Genomic DNA, 19840 nt, shown 5'->3' with positions numbered 1-19840 from the left:
TCACTTCTCCTCTCTATCTCCCAATGTCCTCCGTGTTATTCCTTATGCTCCACAAGTAAGTGAAATCATATGATAGTTGACTCTCTCTGCTTGACTTATTTCACTCAGCAGAATCTCTTCCAGTCCCGTCCATGTTGCTACAAAAGTTGGGTATTCATCCTTTCTGATGGAGGCACAATACTCCATAGTGTGTATGGACCACATCTTCCTTATCCATTCATCTGTTGAAGGGCATCTTGGTTCTTTCCACAGTTGGGCGACTGTGGCCATTGCTGCTATGAACATTGGGGTACAGGTGCCCTTCTTTTCACTACATCTGTATCTTTGAGGCAAACTCCCAGGAGTGCAATTGCAGGGTCATAGGGCAGCTCTATTTTTAATTTCTTAAGGAATCTCCACAGTTTCCCAGAGTGGCTGCACCAACTTGCACTCCCACCAGCAGTGTAAGAGGGTTCCCCTTTCTCCACATCCTCTCCAACACTTGTTGTTTCCTGTCTTGCTAATTTTGGCCATTCTAACTGGTGCATGGTGATATCTCAATGTGGTTTTGATTTGAATCTCCCTGATGGCCAGTCATGATGAACATTTTTCCTCAACATCATTTGTTAAATAGTTTTTCCGTTCCCCAGTGATCTGTGATACTGCCCGTATAAAATATTGAATTCTTATATTTTCTCTCACTTTGATCAGAGATGGAAGTTCAGCTTCCTTTTGTATAGATCCATGATACATCTCATAAACGTGTGTGAACATGTGAAGGGCAGTGGGGTTTTGCCTGTGGTGTATAACTGATGCTTTCCTGTTGCTCTTTGAGTTCATCTCAAGAATGTAATTTTGTTACAATAAGGATATAGATCTAATTCTATATTTAACCAGCTTCATTACTGATAGCTAATAGCTTTAGTCTCTGACTTTTATATCCTTAAAAAGCTTAGTTTTGACTAATATATAAATCAGTTGAAGAACATTTTTGAGTAATGTTTAAAAAGAAAAGGTACAGTTGTATATTTATTTTCTCAATTCTAGCCTATACAAAAGTGATACCTAGTTGTATTCACGAATGAAAGCTAAGTTAAGTAGATGAAAAGTTTTTCAGGGAAAAGCCTTTTCCTTCAAAATTCTGTCTATACTGGTTCATATAAGAATAGAACTCTCCTTCTTGTTTGTTTGGTTTAAAACGAAGGATGTACCTGCCTTGATGGGTCGTGATCACCCAGGGTCCGCAGTTGACCTTCAAGAGTGTTCCTGATGTGTGACCGTCTATGGGTTTGGAAAAGTAGACGACACGCGCTCGTCATTATGGCAGCACACACAGTACTTTCACCGCCCTCGAAACCCTCTGCACTCCTCCCCCAGCACCCCTCACCCAGCCTGGCTAGTCGCCGGTCTTCTTCCTGTCTCCAGAGTCTCTCGCCTTTTGCGCTACCGCAGTCCCTTGGAACTGCCTCCTGTTCTCACGGCTTCTCTGCCTTGGCAGTGTGCATCGAAGGTCCTCCTGTCCTTCATGGCTGACAGCCCGGTGCTTCAGTGCATTAGTCCGAGATGTCCTGAAGGACATCTTGGTCGCTTTCCAGTGTTGACAGTATGAAGAAAGCTGCTCCAAACAGGCTGAAATGTAATTTTTAAAAAATGTGCTTCACTGTGTTTTCTTCTGTGAAGTTTGCTGTTCAAAGACAATATACATATTAAAAGAATCTTTGTTATTTAGATTTTTTGATCAAATATGCCTTTGCTTTAGTCTGCCTCTAAGCCTAACAAAAAACGTTTGTTCCCCGCCATGGACTAAAAAAAACATTTGTATTATAGAAGCTTTTCCTTTTTCTTACTAATGTTATTAATTCATATTTTAAGTAAAAACATGATTATTAGCCACACTTTAATTTTTAGTTAATTTAAACATATTGCATATCTAATATAGGCAACAACTGTTTTGAAATTTTTTGAATTAAAATTTAATTTTAAGAATTAATGATAGTATTAATTTGAAACATGTTTGCAAGCATAATTTGTTAGCTTTGTCTAGCTAATGAAAGTAGAAGGCAGATAATGAAAACATTTCATAGGGAGTAAACCAAATAAACAATAATTTAAACTTCCTTAAAATAGGTAATATCCAAGAAGAAATAATTATAGTTTGCTAAAGAGCTCTTTTTAGGTTGTTTCTGCTTTTTAAGTAAGAGTGTGATGAACAGGTGTTAGGGCTGCAGGCAGGAAGAGGTTAGAGGCACTGGACATTCCCACGAACACAGGAGCTGTGCAGCGGCTTCTCCGCACCTGGCTGACAGGTATGCGTGCTTGGGGGACGGGGTGTTGCAGCACGGGACGCAGAGCTCCTCCGCACGGGAGTGAGTAATCACCGTGTCCCCAGCCTTCATAATTATACAAAGTGAATGGCTGAGTGGATGACCGCTGTGGGGGGTGGTACTGGCTGATGTCACTGTGCTACTGCATCTGTGCTTGAGCCGGGCTGACAGACTGATGGACTGACCTGGATGGACACGGGAATCACCAGTAAGTTACCTTTCTCCTATGGTGCCTCAGCACCTGCCCTGTGGACTGCACAGAAACCATCGCATGGGGCCGCTTCAGTCGGCCTCCTGCCCTCCGAGTCCTGGGCGGCGAGGGGAATAGGGCGCTTGGGGCTCAGTGGCCGGGGGAGTGCAGGGTCAGCTAGCACGCAGGAAGCCCATCGATAGTGTGAGACGCCTAAGACATGCTAGGGGACGATGTGTGTTTCTCCAGGGGACATAGCGGGTTTATAAAATGCCAGATACTGAGCAGACTGAGCAGAAATACCTTTTACCAAAGAACCCTCTCTTGTTAGATGTGACCCTCCTCTGCACTACTTGGCTCAGAAAGGTGGCAAATCTGCAGGCAGTCTGGATCGGGGCCCATTCAGTTCGCAGGACCAGGACTCGGAGGCCCTGGGGGTCTGTGCTCGGACCCCATTCTCCGGTCAGCTTCGGAGCACACTCTGAACCGCGGCTCATCAAGAGAAGCATTGGCCCCAGTGGAAATGCCGATTGTGAGATGACTTTTCTAATTTTACACTTTTTATTTGGAGTAGAATTTTACCAGCAAAGGATTGTACAAGGAAGCTTTTTTATGGTGGATGGATATTATATCAAAAACAAATTACAGTAGACTCCCGACGTAAAGCAGGATCTCTTTTTTCCAGGCACTATTTTGGAGCAGCTGGGAATGGTGTAACTTCGTCACTGAACATGACTTCTACATAGTAGTTCTTTAACAGATTTGTTTTCCATGTTTACAAAGTTTTTAAATGGGTGTGTGTCTTATTCTTTCCCCTCTAGAGCTGGGTAGAGAGGGCTGAGAAGCAGGCTCTTCTGTCTGACACACTCGACCTGTCAGAGCTCTTCCACCCAGACACGTTTCTCAACGCCCTTCGCCAGGAGACAGCAAGGTGAGCCGAACTCTTGACGCGTCTCTCTCTCTGCTTCCTGCGCTTGCAATCACATTTGCGTTGTTGTTCAGAAATAAACTTATTATTGGGATGCCTGGGTGGCTCAGTTGGTTAAGCGGCTGCCTTCAGCTCAGGTCATGATCCCAGCGTCCTGGGATCGAGTCCCACATCGGGCTCCTTTCTTGGCAGGGAGCCTGCTTCTCCCTCTGCCTCTGCCTGCCACTCTGTCTGCCTGTGCTTGCTCTCGCTTCTCTCTCTATGACAAATAGATAAAATAAAATCTTAAAAAAAAAAAAAAAAAGAAAGAAAGAAAGAAAGAAACTTATTAAATCAAGGGAGTTATGTTATTTCCTAGTACTTGATATTTCTTAACAGGGAACTTTTAGTTTGAAAAATATTGCTTAGAATTATGATATTTTTATTAGAATTGAAAAGATGAAATTTAATTTTTAAATTGTCGGTGATTGACCTGGATAAGCCATGTCTGATAGGGTGGGCGGAGGAGCCACTCATAGGTAAAGGGGTCAACGGGAAAGAACAGTACGCGTGGGGTTTCTCAGTCTTGCCAGCCACGTTGCGTCTCCCCGTGGTGACCACTGGGCCCTGCGCAGAAGCATTTTAATTTTTGCAGACCCCTCTTTTAGACATGCTGGCCAGGCTTACTGGTGAGGAGCAGGGTTTGATAGTTAAGATCAAGCTCTTTTTTTTTTAGGACACACTTGGATAATCGTATCATATAGACTGATTTTTTAAATAAATTAGAATGGACTAAAAGGTATTTGGAAAAGTAAACGGAACCAGATTTAGTTCTGTGTTGATTCGGGGGGATTTCCGTATGTAGTGCCTGGGGGTCATCTCATAAGTGTCCGTGTTTTGGTTCAACTAATAAGCACGACGGCACACTTCCCGCGTGGTGGTCCGGCGGGAGGCAGAGGATGGAGCGGCGAAGCCCTGGGTGCCTTAGCATCAGGGGATCCTGTAGGCCGTTACCTTTACAGATGTGGCGTGAGGTCTAAGACTCTGCATCATTTAGGAAATCTGCTTCTGTGCATATTATAAATATTTCAGTTGTAAACGAAGAGGAACATGTCAGCCGTACTGTTTTTCAGTTCCTGAGATGCTTTCTAACATTGGCTGCTTCTGTGTTACAGGGCGATGGGCTGCTCGGTGGACAGCCTTAAGTTCGTAGCCTCGTGGAAGGGTCGGCTGCGAGAGGCAAAGCTGCAGATTAAGGTAGGGGTAATTCTGATGCTTATCCAGGCCTAAATGTAATAATATTGCCAACTTGATAATGATTCTGAAACTCCCGTCACTGACCTTGCTTATCTTAGTGGAAGATTAGCCGAAATATCGTATCTCCTATGTGAAAAGTCAAAGTCAAGACTTAGGATGAAGCAGCTTGGACAAAACAAAAATGCTTTCCACTCTAAAAATAAGACTGTTAGGGACACAAGGTATTGAAAAATGTAGTTTTTGGTAAAAAATGATACAAATCTAGAAGTTTGGTTAGGTTTCTTGATCTAAAATTCAATTCAGTTAAATATTAACTGTACAATAAAGCAAGTATAAAGTTTAGTTTGTGGAAAATAGACCAAGTCTTGTTTTTATGGAGGTTACAGTTTGTGAGTATATTAGTTTGGTGTAAAATTCAAGCCATCTGTGCTTTTTTTTTTTTAAAGATTTCATTTATTTATTTGAGAGAGAGAGAGAGAGAGATCAGGCAGAGAGGCAGGCAGAGAGAGGAGGAAGCAGGCTCCCCGCTGAGCAGAGAGCCCAATGCAGGGCTCGATCCCAGGACCCTGAGATCATGACCTGAGCTGAAGGCAGACCCTTCACTGACTGAGCCACCCACGCGCCCCCAGCCCTCTGTGTTTAAAAAGAAAGCCACTCAAACCATGTTTTGTGGCATAAATTTTCTCTGGTGGCTTTCCTGTTAAAACCCCATTGCTTTTAGAGGGGGAAATGGGTCAGGAGAGACTATGGGGTCCTGGAAACAAAGGGATGGAGAGGAGGGGGGAGTCAGGGGAGATGAGTGAGGCTGGTGATGGGCAGTCAGGAGGGCATGGAGAACTGGGTGTTTTCGTAAACAGTGAGTCTTGGAACACAACATCAAACACTAATGACACGACACAGTGAAAGAATCCATTACTTTTAAAATAGTAAGTAACTCTAGCAACATACTCATGCACATGTTAATAACAGAACCAGTTCACGTCTCCCAGCGACGGCAGCCTTGGTGCGCAGCCAGGCCCCTTCCAGCCGTTCGTCCCCGTCCGCACGCGGGGCCACCTCCCCACCCGTGGCCTGCTGCCCTGACACGGCACGTGGGGCCGGTGGCTGGTGTTTCAGAGGCCCACAGACGGTTCCCATCTCGTGTCCCCACCGTGTCTTCCAGGGCCTCACATGCATTCAGTCTTAAGTCAACCAAATGTCCGACTCCAGTTCTTTCTCTTAGGCAGCCTGGGCAAGTGGCTTTTCACAGGTTCTGTTTACATAGTTGTGGTTCCCTGGTGCATGGTTTTCACTTCCCTAGTGCTCTGTGGCGTACTATAGAGTCTGTTTATTAGGTTTACTCGTTGTCCGTCCTAGTCCACTGGAATGAAAGTCCCATGAGACTAGGCATTGTTCTCGTGGTTTGTATCCCACATACGTCGAGCCACAGCTCTTACATGGTGGGTGCTCACTTGAGCCCTCGTTGGGCAGTTGAGTTTGGGCCTTTAGTAACAGAGGCCCTGTGGTGGGGTTGTAGCGTCTGCAGTGGCTTTCTGGTGTGCCAGAGATCTGCTCTCAACGACAAGCTGGATCTTTCTCTTTTGGCTCTCTAGAGCTGGCTATACAGTTCTCCCCCGGAGCTGAAGGCATCAGAAGGATTTTCTTTCATCCCATTGTGTTTCATTTTAACCTGAGCCTCTAACCCATAAGAACGACCTTCTCTGTCGCTGCTGGTCTGATACTCTGGCCCAGCCATTAGGGACAGGGAGGGCAGGCCTGTCATCCAGGAGCCGTGCCCCGAGCAGGCTGTGCGGTCTCGGGCTGCTGGGAGCCCCACGGATGGTGCAGGCCTCATTCTGCAGATGTTCACTGCTATGAACAGCAAGGGAAATGGGTTACATTCGGAGTCAGAGCATGCTAGTGTTTCTGGAACCATGTGACCTCTGCTCTTACAACATAGGAGTAAAAGTATCTACAACCAGAAAACCCCAAGCTTCTATGTTATGTTTTGTAGATTGTAGGGGAAAGGCGGATAGTTAGTAAAACGGTATTCTAATCTTAGTTCTCCAAAAAAGAACCACGTGACTTTGAGCAGTTAATTCATGGAGTCATCTGAGTCCTTGTCGTCTCATTTGTCAACGGGTTTAAGAATGTTTACTGGAAGACTGAAAACTCAGGTGTGTGGGAGGGTGTGCGTTTGTGTCTAGGTCTCTTTCAACCTCCCGCACCTTAGGCCGAGTCAGCCACGGACGTGTTCAGGCAAGGCTGTAGTTCCCCTCACCGGTCAGTGTCCCCGACCCTCCAGACCTGCCTAAGAGAACACCTGTGTCTGTTGATCCCCAGTCCCTGAACCGTGTTCCTCTAGGGTGTCCTCGTTACTGCTACTGACCTGCCGTGGCCCAGCAGGGCTGTGAGGCGCAGGGTCTGCTGGCGACAGGCTGCCCACGTGTCCCCACTTGGAGCTGGCCTGTGGCAGGGAGGGGACCTTCCCGGCAGCTCCGGAGCCCCCTGCTGTCCCCCGTACCACTGAGGCCACCACACCCCAAAGGGCAAATGAGGAGGCCTCGGCCCAGTCAGGTCATTGTGTTTCCTGTGCCACAGGGCTGCTTGGGAAGGCCGGGCCACCTAGTGTCCCCGCGTGCCGCGCTTCCTGTGGGAGCTGGGGGAGCTCTCTTCTGCCTTGGGCTGTCTCTCTGGTCTTGTGTTCTGCTCCTGTTGGACTGCCTCTTTGGCTGGGTGCTTGGCTCAGTACTCTGCTGAGGAGGAGTAAAGCCTGCCAAATTGTTGGTTTGAGCAGTAGGAAATCCATCGGCCTGGAGACTGATGAGGTCCTCCAAACTGTCGTTTTCAGCAATGCAGGAAATGTTTTGAGCCTGTCTTCGTTCACGCTTCCCTTTAAAGGAGAGCTGCAGGGGAAACACGGGGGACCTTTGTGGAGACCTTTCCAACCCCCTGTATGTTGTTTTACGATGCAAACAATGCAGTATTACGTATTGGCATTCTTACATTTTAGTTTCATTCTCAGGAGTAAGGAGGTCTTTTTTTAAAATGTATTTTTTTTTTTAAGAGTTTATTTTTATTTATGTATTTGACAGAGAGAGATCACAAGCAGGCAGAGAGGAGGAAGCAGGCTCCCCACTGAGCAGAGAGCCCGATGTGGGGCTGGATCCCAGGACCCTGGGATCATGACCTGAGCCGAAGGCAGAGGCTTTAACCCACTGAGCCACCCAGGCGCCCCAGGAGTAAGGAGGTCTTTAAATTCCACCGGTGACCCTTAAATTTCATGATAGGATAGTCAGGGAGGGTGCGGAGAGAGGAGGGGGGATTTAGAAGGTGTTTCTTGGAAGTGGCAGGTCTGGGCAGTTTGGCAGCCCAGGGGAGGCTGGGGGAGCCCAGATGGCTGTTGGGGCTCAGAGGTGCCGACGATGAAACAAGGCTCGGAGAGTGTGCTTTCTCAGCCGGCAGCTCCTCGTTAGCAGGAGCAGTGATGTGCCTCTGTCTCAGGAGCCGCCTGTTACAAGGTCAAGTTGGGGCTCTCTCAGCGAGAACCGTGTCTACACATTCCAGACAGACTAATTCAGCTTGAAACCTAGAGATATTCTAGTGCTGAAATTAGCAGGTACTCTGAAATTTTAACATTTTGTCAAGGCTACCATGCTTTGTCAACTCTCAAAGTGGCCCAAGTGTCATCACGTCTGTGCCGGAGTAGAAAGAGTATTAAACTTAGGTCTTGCATAATTCTGTTCTTATATCAGCGCTCTCACTAACAAACAAGGGGTCTGTCTTTCCTGTGGTGCAGCAATCTTGCTGTAAAATTAGCTCTTCAGAATTACTGGTCCAGGCATACCCCACCGTGACCCCCTCACCTCCACGCTCCCTCAACCCGCTCCCGGCTACATTCTGGTAAGCTTCTCTGGACTTTAAAGGCCAGAGCACTTCCATTACCACTTGATAAAACCGGAAAGTACTAGGTAATGTTTATCAGATCATTCTGTCTTCGGGCACCTGGATGGCTCAGACAGGTAAGTGTCAGACTCTTGGTTTCAGCGCAGGTCATGATCTGGGGGTCCTGGGATTGAGCCCCACGTTGGGCTCCGTGCTCCATGTGAACTCTGCTTGGGATTCTCCCACTGCCCCTGCACCCCCTGGGTATGCTCGCTCACTCGCTCTCAAATAAAACCTTTAAAGAGAAGAGATTATTCTGTATTTTCTATCAAGTCTGCACTATGAGCCTACAGATATGGCTCTGAACGCAGAGGACCGGCTTGACCTCTGCTGCCTTTGGATAAGCTCCGGCTGGATTCACAGTGCAGACACTGAGAGGATAAACACTTTCAAAGAGAAACATGAAACTAATATTATCAGAAATACATTTATATTTTTATTTTCATAATTCTTTAAATGTACAGCAAAGTTAGTGTAGAGAAAGAGAAAGAGAACTCTTCATTACGCTCCCAGCTCTGCAAGGCACGGGTGTTTTACCTTCAACTTTCGGAGCTTTATTCCTTTCTTCAAAAAATGCTATCAGAACCCCAAGCAAGGGGCACACATGATCTCCTTTAATTACACTTTTCTCTCACCCTCTTGGAGAAAGACTAACTTTGGGTCATGTCCCATCATATTTATATTATATTTCTACTAATCTAACATCGACACACCTGCAGTAGTAGCTAAATACATTTTAAGGAGCTGTTTCTGAATTATCTGCTAAATAAACAGTCCGAGAGGCAGAAGTCCTGTGAACACTGGCCCGGTCTTCACCTTCTTCATTCTCCAATCAGAGACCGTCATCTTGGTTTTCAGAACATGTGGCGTCCGGAGTCAGGAGAGCATGTGCGGCCTTGGGGCGTTCGCTAGCGCACAGCGGCTCCTGAAGCGTCAGACGGCCCGTGGCTTTCAGTGGTTTGCTTGTTTCCCCAACAGATGGGCGGCCTGCTGCTGGAAGGCTGCAGTTTTGATGGGAGCCGGCTCTCGGAACATCACCACGACTCCCCCAGCGTGTCTCCCGTTCTCCCTTGCTGTGTGGGCTGGATTCCCCAGGTAAGGCCACGCCGCCATTGGGATGAGATAGTCTCGGCCTTGGCATTTTTTGTTTGCTTTCTGATGTCACCCGCGTTTGAACAAATTTAGAGTCAAAATATCGTATCCTTTATGAGTCTTAAAATGTATCGGGCATTTAAAAATCTTTGTTTTGTTATGGAAAGAATAACATTATGGTTTCTGATTTCTAAGTAATGGATGTCCTGCTAAGGAAAAAAGCCTCTATTGATAATCTGGATTACCATATAGTATGTTTTTTATTTCCCACGTCAGCCGTGCAGACATGGAGTGTTGACAGGTTAAGACACATCAGATTCCTAGCAGGCTGTGTCCCTGTGCTGGGATTAGGCAGGGGAAGAAATACTGCGGTTGACACATAACGTTACGTGAGTTTCAGGTGAACAACACAGCCATGTTGTACTCACAAGCGGGGCCACAGTCTGTCCCCCGAAAACACCATATGGTCAGTACCACTGATCATATGCCCTGGGCTACGCCGTTCACCCCCACGACTCATTCTGCAACTGGAAGGCGGCACCTGGCACTCCCTCACCCCCTCTGCCCGTCCCCTCAACCCCCACACCCTCGGGCGACCCCTGCATTGCTTTCTGTATTTGGGGTCTGTTTCTGTATTGTTGATTGGTTCATTTGGTTTGTTCCTTTGATTCCACGTAGAGATGAACCCACATGGTCTTTCTCTGACTTATTTCACTTGGCAGAACACCCTTTCTGTTTACCATCTTGTCCCGAGTAGCGGGCTCGCTCGCTCTCTGTGGCCATGTGAATGTGGACGAGCATGTGTGTGCATGTCCACGAGTCCGTCCATGTGCCGTGTGCTGTCCGCCCGTCGGCCATCTGTGAGTGCGCACGTCCTGGCTGTCGTAAGGAATGCCGCCGTCAACAGAGGGATGCGGGTATCTTTTCAAGTTAGTGCTTTTATGTTTCTGGGGTAAATACACAGTAGTGCAATCAGAGAATGGTTCGGGTGCTCCCACTTTGACTTTGTAGGCAGCCTCACTGCGGTCTCCAGTGGCTGCGCCCGTTTGCGTTCCCAGCAAAGTGCACGAAGGTTCCTTTTTCTCCTCATCTTCACCAACACTTGTTTCTTGTCTTCTTGATTCTGGCCATCCCGACAGGTGCGAGACTTCAGATCTCGTTGTGAGTCTTTGATATGTGTGTCTGATGGGGGCGGTATTGAGCATCTTTCATGTCTGTCTCCCTCTGTGTCTTTTCTTGGAAAAATGTCTGCTCAGATCCTCTGCCTCTTGTTTCAATCATCTTACTTGTTTTTGGGGTTGTCACAGAAGTTCTTGGATGTTCTGGACATTAGCTCCTTATCAGATGTATCATTGCACATATCTCCTTTCCTACAGTAGGTTGCATTTTTGTTTTGTTGATAGTTTCCTTTGCTGTGCAGAAGCTTTTAATGTTGGTGTCGTCCCACTGGCTTATTTTTGCGTTTGTTTCCCTCACCTCGGGAGATGGATATGAAAATGTGTTGCTAAGAGCTTCCTGCCTGTGTTTGCTTCGGGGAGTTATATGCTGTCTCACATTTAAGACTTTAATCTATTTTAAGTTTATTCTGTGAATGGCATAAGAAAATGGTCAATTTCATTCTTCTGTAGGTAGCTGTCTGGTTTTCCCAGCACCATTTATTCAAAAGAGGATCATTTTTTAATTGTATATTCCTGTGTACTTTTCCATAGATTAACTGACCACATGAGCGTGGGTTTGTTTCTGGGCTTGCTTTTCTGTTCTCTTGATCTGTGTCTCACACTGTTCTGATGACCACAGCTTTGTCATAGAGCTCAAACCCTGGGATTGTGGTACCTACAGCTTTGTTCGTCTAACATTGCTTTGGCTGTTTAGGGTCTTTTGTGGGTACCTACAAATTTTAGGATGATTTGTTCTAGTTCTATGAAGAATGCTGTGGGTATTTTGATAGGGATTGCCCTGACTCTGCACGTTACTCTGAATAGCGTGGACATTTTAACAATATTAACTTTCCTAACCTGTGTGTCTGGTGTGTCTCTATATTCGTATTGTCTTTAATTTCTTTCATCAGAGCTTTATGGGCTTTACATCACTCAGGTTTCACCTCCCTGGTTAAGATTTTTCTTAGACTTTTTTTTCATTTTGGTGCAATTATAAATGGAATTTTTTCCTAAGTTTCTCAGCTACTTTGTTATTAGTGTGTAAAAATGCAACAGACTTCTGTATATTCATTTTGTGTCCTGCAACTTCACTGAATTCATTTGTTTTAATGTGTTTTTTTTGTTTTTTTTTTGTTTTGTTTTTTTGGTGGAATCTGTAGGGTTCCTACCTCTGCTATCACATTATCTGCCAACATCGACACTTTTACCTCTTTACTGGCTTGGGTGGCATTTGTTTCTTTGGTCTGATTGTCGTGGTTAGGACTGGCGGTGTCACTTTGAATAAATGTGGCAGGAGTGCACCTCTTGTCCCTGATCTTAGAGAGAAAACCTTGTTTCCCTCTGAGTATGGTGTTAGCTGTGGGTTTGTCCTACAAGGCCTTTATTATATTGACATATGTTCCTTCTAAATCCCTTTTTTTTTAACCAGGAGTCTTTATCAGGAGTGGATGTTGAATTTTTTTTTTTCTTTTTCTGCATCTACTGAGATGATCGTGTGATGTTTAGCCTCCATTTTGTTACCATGGTGTTGGCACTGCATGATCTGCAGATCGTCAAACCGTCCTCGCATCCCCAGAATAAATCCCACTTGGTCATGGTGAGTGACCGTTATGTCTTTTTGAATGTCCTTAACTAATATTTTGTTGAGGATTTCTGCATCTATATTCTTTGGGGATATTGGCCTGTAGTTCTCTGTTTTTGTAGTGTCTTTGATTTTTCTGTCAGGACAGCTGGTTTGAATTTGGAAGCTTCCCTTCCTCTTTGATTTCTTTGGGATAGTTTGAGGAGGATGTTAAATCTTATTTAAATGTTTGGTAGACTACACTTGGGAAGCCATCAGGCCTGGGAGTTTTTGTTTGTTCGGAGTACTGTGGATTACTGATTCACACTTTCATTATTAGTACTCAGTCTGTTCAGATGTCCTACTACTTGATTCGTTCTTGGAAGGTTTGATGTTTCCAGGATTGTCTCCATTTCTTTAGATTGTCCAGTGTGTTAGAATAGTTTTTCGTACTAGTATCATATAGTCCTTTGTATTTCTAAGGTGTCGGCCGTTCCTTGTTTCAGGGGTGATGGCGTATATTCTCTCTCTCTCTCGGAGTCCATCTAAAGGTAAATCAGCTCTTAGTTTCATTGATTTCTATTTTTTTCTAGTTCATATTTCACAGACTTCTACTCTCATCTTTACTTTTTTCTTCTACTAACTTAGAGCTTTGTTCTTCTGTTACAGTTCCTTTAGGTGTGAGGTTAAATTGTTAATCTGAGGTTTTTCTAGTTTCTTGAGGTCAGCCTGCATCACTGTAAATTGCCCTCCTTTAGAATTGCTTTGTCTGTGCCGATGTTTTCAGATTGTTGTTTTTTAATTTCCATTTGTCTCTGTGAGTTTTTTATTCCTTTTAGGTTTCTTCTTTGACCCATTAGTAGCATGGGGTTCAGCTCCCACCTGTTTGTTTCGTTCATGTTTTTCCTGGTAATTTCTAGTTCATATCTTTGTGGTCAAAAAAGAAGCTTGATATGATTTCAGTCTTCAGTATACTTAAACTTGTTCTGTGGACTAACCGGGCATCTCATCTACAGAAAATCCCGTGCCCCACACAGAAATGGGTTTTTGGTTTTCTGCCTGGATGATCTCTGTGGATGTAAGGGGTGTGTTAAAGTCCCTGATTATTACTGTATTATCTCTGTTAACGTTTGCATTTAGGTGTTCAAATGTCGGGTGCATAGATACTCATGACCGTTACTCGCCCTTGCTGGATCCTGTTATCACTGCGCAGCACCTTCTTTGTCTTGCTACAACCTTTGCTTTAACTTCTGTTTGGTCTGACGTATGTGTTGCTACTTCGGGGGTGTTTTCTACTACCGTCTTCGTGGCTTGTCTTTCTCCAACTCTTCATGTTCAAGGTGTAGGTGTCTCGGGGTCTGGAGTGAGTCCCCCACAGGCAGCACAGAGGTGGGTCTTCTTTTATATCCATTCATTCTCCCGATGTCTGTTGACTGGAGCATTTAGACCATTTACAGTTAAAGGAATTATTGATAAGAATTTATTGCCATTTTGTTGATCTTTTTCTGGTTGTAGTTGTTCCTTGTTTCTTTCATCTTCTCTTGCTCTATCTCCTGGTAACACTTTGTACAGAACTTTGTACAGCATTAGATTTGACTTTCCCTTTAATTTCTGTGTGTCTCTTGTACATTTGTTTTGCAGTTACTGTGAGGTTCCTATATAGGATCTGAAGGTCTCATGAAGTCTGAATACTTTCTAAAAGAACTTCATTTTTACTCAGCCCCTTGATGTTTTCTGTACACACCTTCATACTAGCTTTTTTTACATCACTGCTTTCCACTCGTCACTACATATTTGCTGTTACTGATGAAATTTTTTCATTCATAATTTTGTCTGATTAAGGTATTTCCTTTTCCCCTCAAAATAAATATTAAAAGTGCTTCTTTAAAGTCAGTTTAATAGTGATCAGCTCCTTTAGGATCTGTGTCTCTGGTAAACTCTCTCTCCCCTTCAGTTCTGAAAGGTAAACTCATGGTGTGGAGGACTCTTGGTTCTAGTTTTTTCCCTTGATCACTTAGTATGTATCTTGTGCCTCCAGTGTGGCCTCTAGCCTTTGGGGTTTCCCTGTGTGTAACTAGGTTGCTTCTCTCTTGCTGCTTTGAAGATTCTGTCTTTATATTTAACTTTCAACATTTTATTGTTTTGTTTCATGCAGTAGCCCTCCATGGATTCATCTCTTCTGGAGCTCTCTGGGCTTCCTGAGCCTGGATGTTACAAGGGTCTCAGAGGAGAGAGGGAAAGGGGCAGAAAGCTTACTGAAGAGTAGCTCTAAACTTCCTCGCCCTTGGAATGCCCATGTTGTCCAGGAGATCCCTTAACCTGATTTTCTAAACGTCCTTTCTTTTTCCTGGTCAGATTGGGTGTTTCCCATTGCCCTGTCTTCCAGACAGTTGACCCATTCTTCTGCGTCCTCTCATCTGTTGACTCCCACTGTACTTTTCATTGGTTATTGGATTCCTTGGTTCTGATTGGTTCTTCTAGTTTCTCTTTGTCGGAGCTCATCTACTCTCCTCTCTAGTCCAGTATGCATCTCTGCGACCATTACTTCGCTTGCTTCCATTCTAGTTGGTTCTTGAGGTGTTTATCGCCTTCTTTCATTGGGAGCATAGTCTTCTGTTTCCTCATCTCGCTTGACTTTGTGTGTTCCGATCAGTTAGGCAGATGGCAAGTTCTCCCAAACTGGGTCTTAGGGGTGATCATGCCCTGTGTAGACGGTGGGGTGGGCTGGCTGCAGTGTTGGCTGGGAAGTCTGGGACCCTCTGTGCTGGGGCTGCCCAGTCACTGTGGACAAAGGCCGGGGCCATCCCAGCACACCTCACCCAGAGAGCGCCCGGTTGGTGCCGGAGCAGCTGGGGTAGCCTGGGCAATCTGTCCTGGGCTGTGCTGTGGCAAGTCACCTGCAGTGTGTGTGGGCTGGAGGGGGTCTGCCCCTCTGTCAACACGGTGACCACTGATTAAGGGTGTCCCCGTGTGTGTCAGACGGGTGAGCTAGGGCACAGTCACGCTGTGACTATGGACCATGTTCCTGCCCTGCTGTCAGGGCCTCTCCCACCCACAGAGGGTTCCAGCAGCTCCTCACCGTGTGGCAGACATTCTCAGGCTGGATCTTTCTTATACCAGTTGCTCTTTTAAACTGCTGCTGTTCCTCTGTGACCCCGTGTGTCTGGAGCTGCAACAGGCTGGGGGCCTGGGGCTTGCTGAGGCGGGGGGCTGCTGTGGCCCCCGGACCCTGCCCTCTCTGCTGTCAAGGTGGAGGGAACCTAAACCATGGTCTCCCCAGCCTCCTGACACGGAGAGAGCTCCAGCAGGTGCCCCCTGGTGGGCAGGAGTCCAGGCCTGGTTTCTGTCCATTCCAGCTGACCTTTCAAACTACGGCGCTTTTTCTGCGCCCCAGGGCAGAGGAATCTGCTCGTGGCCCCTCAGTACTGTCCCTCCCCACTGTGCTTCCCTATGTTACCTGGTCCTGCACCCCGTCCTCCCTCGGGTCTGGCTGCCGTGTCCAGTCCGCCCTCAGCTCCGTCGGGGGAGCTGCTCTCCAGAGAGCTTCTGTGCAGTGTCCCTTGCAGACACGAGGTCAGCGTCCTTGTCCATCACCATCACAGATGCAGCACAAGAGGGAAGACTTACTACCATCTCCCCCCTTTAAGACCATCAGTTACTGAAATGCTTTGGAACTTGGGAGACATTTGCCTTTAAAACAATTATAGATGAAGTACATGACTTTTAACACAATTTTACAATTTTAAAATCTTAAGTATGAATATCTGTGAATAGACTTTGAAGTTTTGATTCTTTATGTGATGTAACATCTATTTCTATACTGCTTACTAGAAGAAAAAGTAGTGCATTGAGTTTTCTAATAATTATAAATTACTTTAGAAAACATAAAAAGCAACAGAGTAACTAATTAGGCTCTAGGAATAATTGGCAGTCATGGCTCTGAGACCTAAAAGAGCAACTGTTTTTGTAGAGTATCCCCTTCCGCCTCCTGTCAGCCTCATTGTCTCCAGGATTTAGGAAGGGAGTAGTTAATATTCACTCCAGTCTTTTAATAGGTATATGAACAAAATTGAAAAATTGCATATAGAAGTTAAGGTTGGAGTTTGGTTAGGGTTTTTAAGCATAACATATAAGTTGTGTATGACTGCAGAGCTTAATTCAGTTGGGTTCAAATTAAGTGTTAATTCTCTGGAAAACAAAATTAAAAGCATACAGTGACCTAAATGGAGAAAAAAGGAGGGATGTGTACAGAGGAGCCCAGCAACACAATCAGAGCACGGAGAGTAAGTGGGTAGTGACAACGCAGAAGAAAATGGCCTGAAGGCCTCGCACACAGTTGGCCAGAAACCGAACGCAAATCAGAAACGTAGTGTTAGGGCCGATGCCGGTCTGTCTCCCATTGTTCACAAAGCAACATGACGTTACAAGACTCAGAATGATGGCTCCGTGGGATCGTATTTGATCTTTCCATCCTATTTTACTTACCTCACTTTACAAACGCCTTAATTAGAAAAACAGCTCTGGCATGACAACTTTGTGCACGCATCAGAGAATGGCACAGAGAGCCCCCTCTGCAGAGACCAGCTAGAGAACAGTGCGAGGGACGAGACGAAGGAAGGAAGAAAACCCCAGGCTGCGTGTCACGGCCCGCAGAAACAAAGATGCAGTTGAGAAAAGCAATGAGAATCTAAAAGGTCCTGCCAGCCGAGAGGGGAGCCACTGCACCACACCCTGTGTGAAGCGGTGGGGCACACCATGCACCTCCCCCATCTGCTTTCACAGTGCACAGGGGACCAGAGTCCCAAGCATCAGAGCCAGCCTACTGCCCTCGGTGGGACCCGGGCTCCCAGCCCACGTCGTTCTCGGAGTCACACCAAGATCGTGGTGCCAGCACTATCCACACCAAGATGCCCCCGCTCTGCAGTCACCAAGTCACCACCCGTTGTCACACCAAGGGGGCAAAGGTGTGTAGTACGTACCCAAGAACACGCCAGCACAGAGCCCTCAGAGACCGATGCCCAGGAACCCCTGCACCGAGCCTGCCAGGACCCCCTGGACTGTCTGTGCTGGCTCCTGTTGCCCCCTCAGGCAGCCCCAAGGTGAAGCACCACAGAACACCAAGCCCCTAGCCCTATCAAGTGAGTCACCCTCAGTATGTGCCCTGAACAGGGAACCCAGGAACATCCCAACCTGCACCAGCTTCCACTCCGGGTGCCAGAATCTGCCTGAGCTCAGCCTCCAGGAACAACCCCAGCTTGCAACCAGTTCAGTTTGAGTGGCCGTGACGGGGCTTCCCTCACAGAGGACCCCAGGACACCCCCAGCCCACACACCACTTTGCCTTCAGCTGCTCTTCAGGATACCCTGCAGCCCCTGCTCCAAGGGCCCCATGACCCCAGCCCGTGCCCAACAAGGCTCCCACCAGCAGACACACTCACAATCCACTCTAGTCTAGGCCCGCTCTCCTAAGTTCAGCTGTCGCCTAATTCAGAGACACACGGAAGGTCTGGCACAATGTGGAGATAGAAGATGATGTTCCAACGCAAAGAAAAAGACATAACCCCACAATGAGAAATGAATGAAACCGAGGAAAACAATACATCTGATACGGGGTTTAAAAGTAATGACCATAAAAAAACCCACCAGACTAAGTGGAGGCTCTCAGTGACAGCGTCGACAGAGACACCCTAGTGTGAAGCCACAGACCAGAAGACACAGAAGAAAGGATTGGTGATTTAGAAGGCAGGATGAATGCTGAACAATAAAAAGGAAAAAAGTATTTTTAAAAATGAGGTTAGAGAATAGCATGGACAACATCCAGCAAACAAATGTTCATATTATAGGGGCCCCAGAAGGAGAATAACAAGACAAAGGGGCAGAAAACTGATGTACAGAAATAGTGATGGAAAACTTCCCTAACCTGGGGAGGGAAACAGACATTCAGGTCCAGGACGCACAGAGAGATCAAAACAAGATGAACCTGAGGAAAACCACACTATAATACACCATAATTAATAGGGCAGAAAGTCGAATTCCTGATCTCAAAGGGAAGGCTGTCAGTTTTTCCTCATTGAGAAGGATATTTACTTTTGAGATCAAGAACATGAGAAGGATGCCCACTCTCACCACTCTTGTTCAACATAGTATTAGAAGTCCTGGCAATACAAATCAGACAACAAAAAGAAGTAAAAGACATTCAGATTGGCAAAGAAGAAGTCAAACTCTCTCTCCTTGCAGATGACATGATACTTTATATGGAAAACCCAAAAGACTCCACCCCCAAACTATTAGAACTCATACAGCAATTCAGTAATGTGGCAGGATACTAAGTCAATGTACAGAAATAGTGGCTTGCTTATACACCAACAATGAAAATACAGGAAGGGAAATTAGGGAATCAATTCCATTTTCCCGTAGCACCAAACCCATAAGATACCTGGGAATAAACCCAACCAAAGAGGTGAAGGATCTGTACTCGAGGAACTACAGAACACTCATGAAAGAAATCGAAGAAGATGCAAAAAGATGGAAAAGCATTCCATGCTCATGCATCAGAACACTAAATGTTGTTAAAATGTCTATACTTCCAGAGCAATCTATACTTTCACTGCCATCCCGACCAAAATTTCACCAGCATTTTTCAAAGTGCTGGAACAAACAATCTTAAAATTTGTATGGAACCAGAAGAGACCCCGAATTGCCAAGGAAATGTTGAAAAAGAAAAACAAAGCTGGGGGCATCACGTTGCCGGATTTCAAGCTTTACTACAAAGCTGTGATCACCAAGACAGCTTGGCTGGCACAAAAACAGACACATATAGACTGGTAGAACAGAGTAGAGAGCCCAGATAGGGGCTCTATGGTCAAATAATCTTTGACAAAGCAGGAAGATTATCCAGTGAGAAAAAGACAGACTCTTCAATAAATGGTGCTGGGAGAATTGGGACAGCTATGTATAGAAGAATGAAACTCAAACATTCTCTTACACCAAACAAAAAGGTAAACTCAAAATGGATAAAATACCTCAACATGAGGCAGGAATCCGTCAGAATCCTAGAGGAGAACATAGGTAGTAACCTCTTCGACATCGGCCACCGCACCTTCTTTCAGGACATGTCTCCAAGGGCCAAGGAAACAAAAGCGCAAATGAACTTGTGGGACTTCATCAAGATCAAAGCTTCCGCACAGCAAAGGAAACAGTCAACAAAACAAAGAGGCCGCCCACGGAATGGGAGAAGATATTTGCAAGTGACACTACAGACAAAGGGCTGATATCCAAGATCTATAAAGAACTCCTCAAACTCAACACACACCAAACAGATAATCACGTCAAAAAATGGGCAGAAGACATGAACAAACACTTCTCCAAAGAAGACATACAAATGGCAAACAGATGCATGAGAAAATGTAAATCATCATTAGCCACCAGGGAGATTCAAATCAAAACCACA

The 19840-nt window shown here is 45.8% G+C and overlaps 1 protein-coding gene across 6 annotated transcripts in view; it reads left to right on the top strand.

The window, feature by feature from the left end:
• Positions 1-19840, top strand: part of DYNC2H1 (dynein cytoplasmic 2 heavy chain 1) — a 256601-nt gene that overhangs the window by 230668 nt on the left and 6093 nt on the right. For all 6 annotated transcript variants that reach the window (XM_059418474.1, XM_059418477.1, XM_059418470.1 and 3 more), the window contains 3 exons: positions 3315-3424; positions 4576-4657; positions 9560-9676. In XM_059418474.1, the coding sequence (XP_059274457.1) occupies positions 3315-3424; positions 4576-4657; positions 9560-9676 (309 nt within the window). The remainder of the gene's footprint in view (positions 1-3314; positions 3425-4575; positions 4658-9559; positions 9677-19840) is intronic.

This window comes from Mustela nigripes, chromosome 1 (genome assembly GCF_022355385.1).
Source record: "Mustela nigripes isolate SB6536 chromosome 1, MUSNIG.SB6536, whole genome shotgun sequence".
NCBI lineage: Eukaryota > Metazoa > Chordata > Mammalia > Carnivora > Mustelidae > Mustela > Mustela nigripes.
This window is presented reverse-complemented; position numbering and strand designations above follow the sequence as displayed.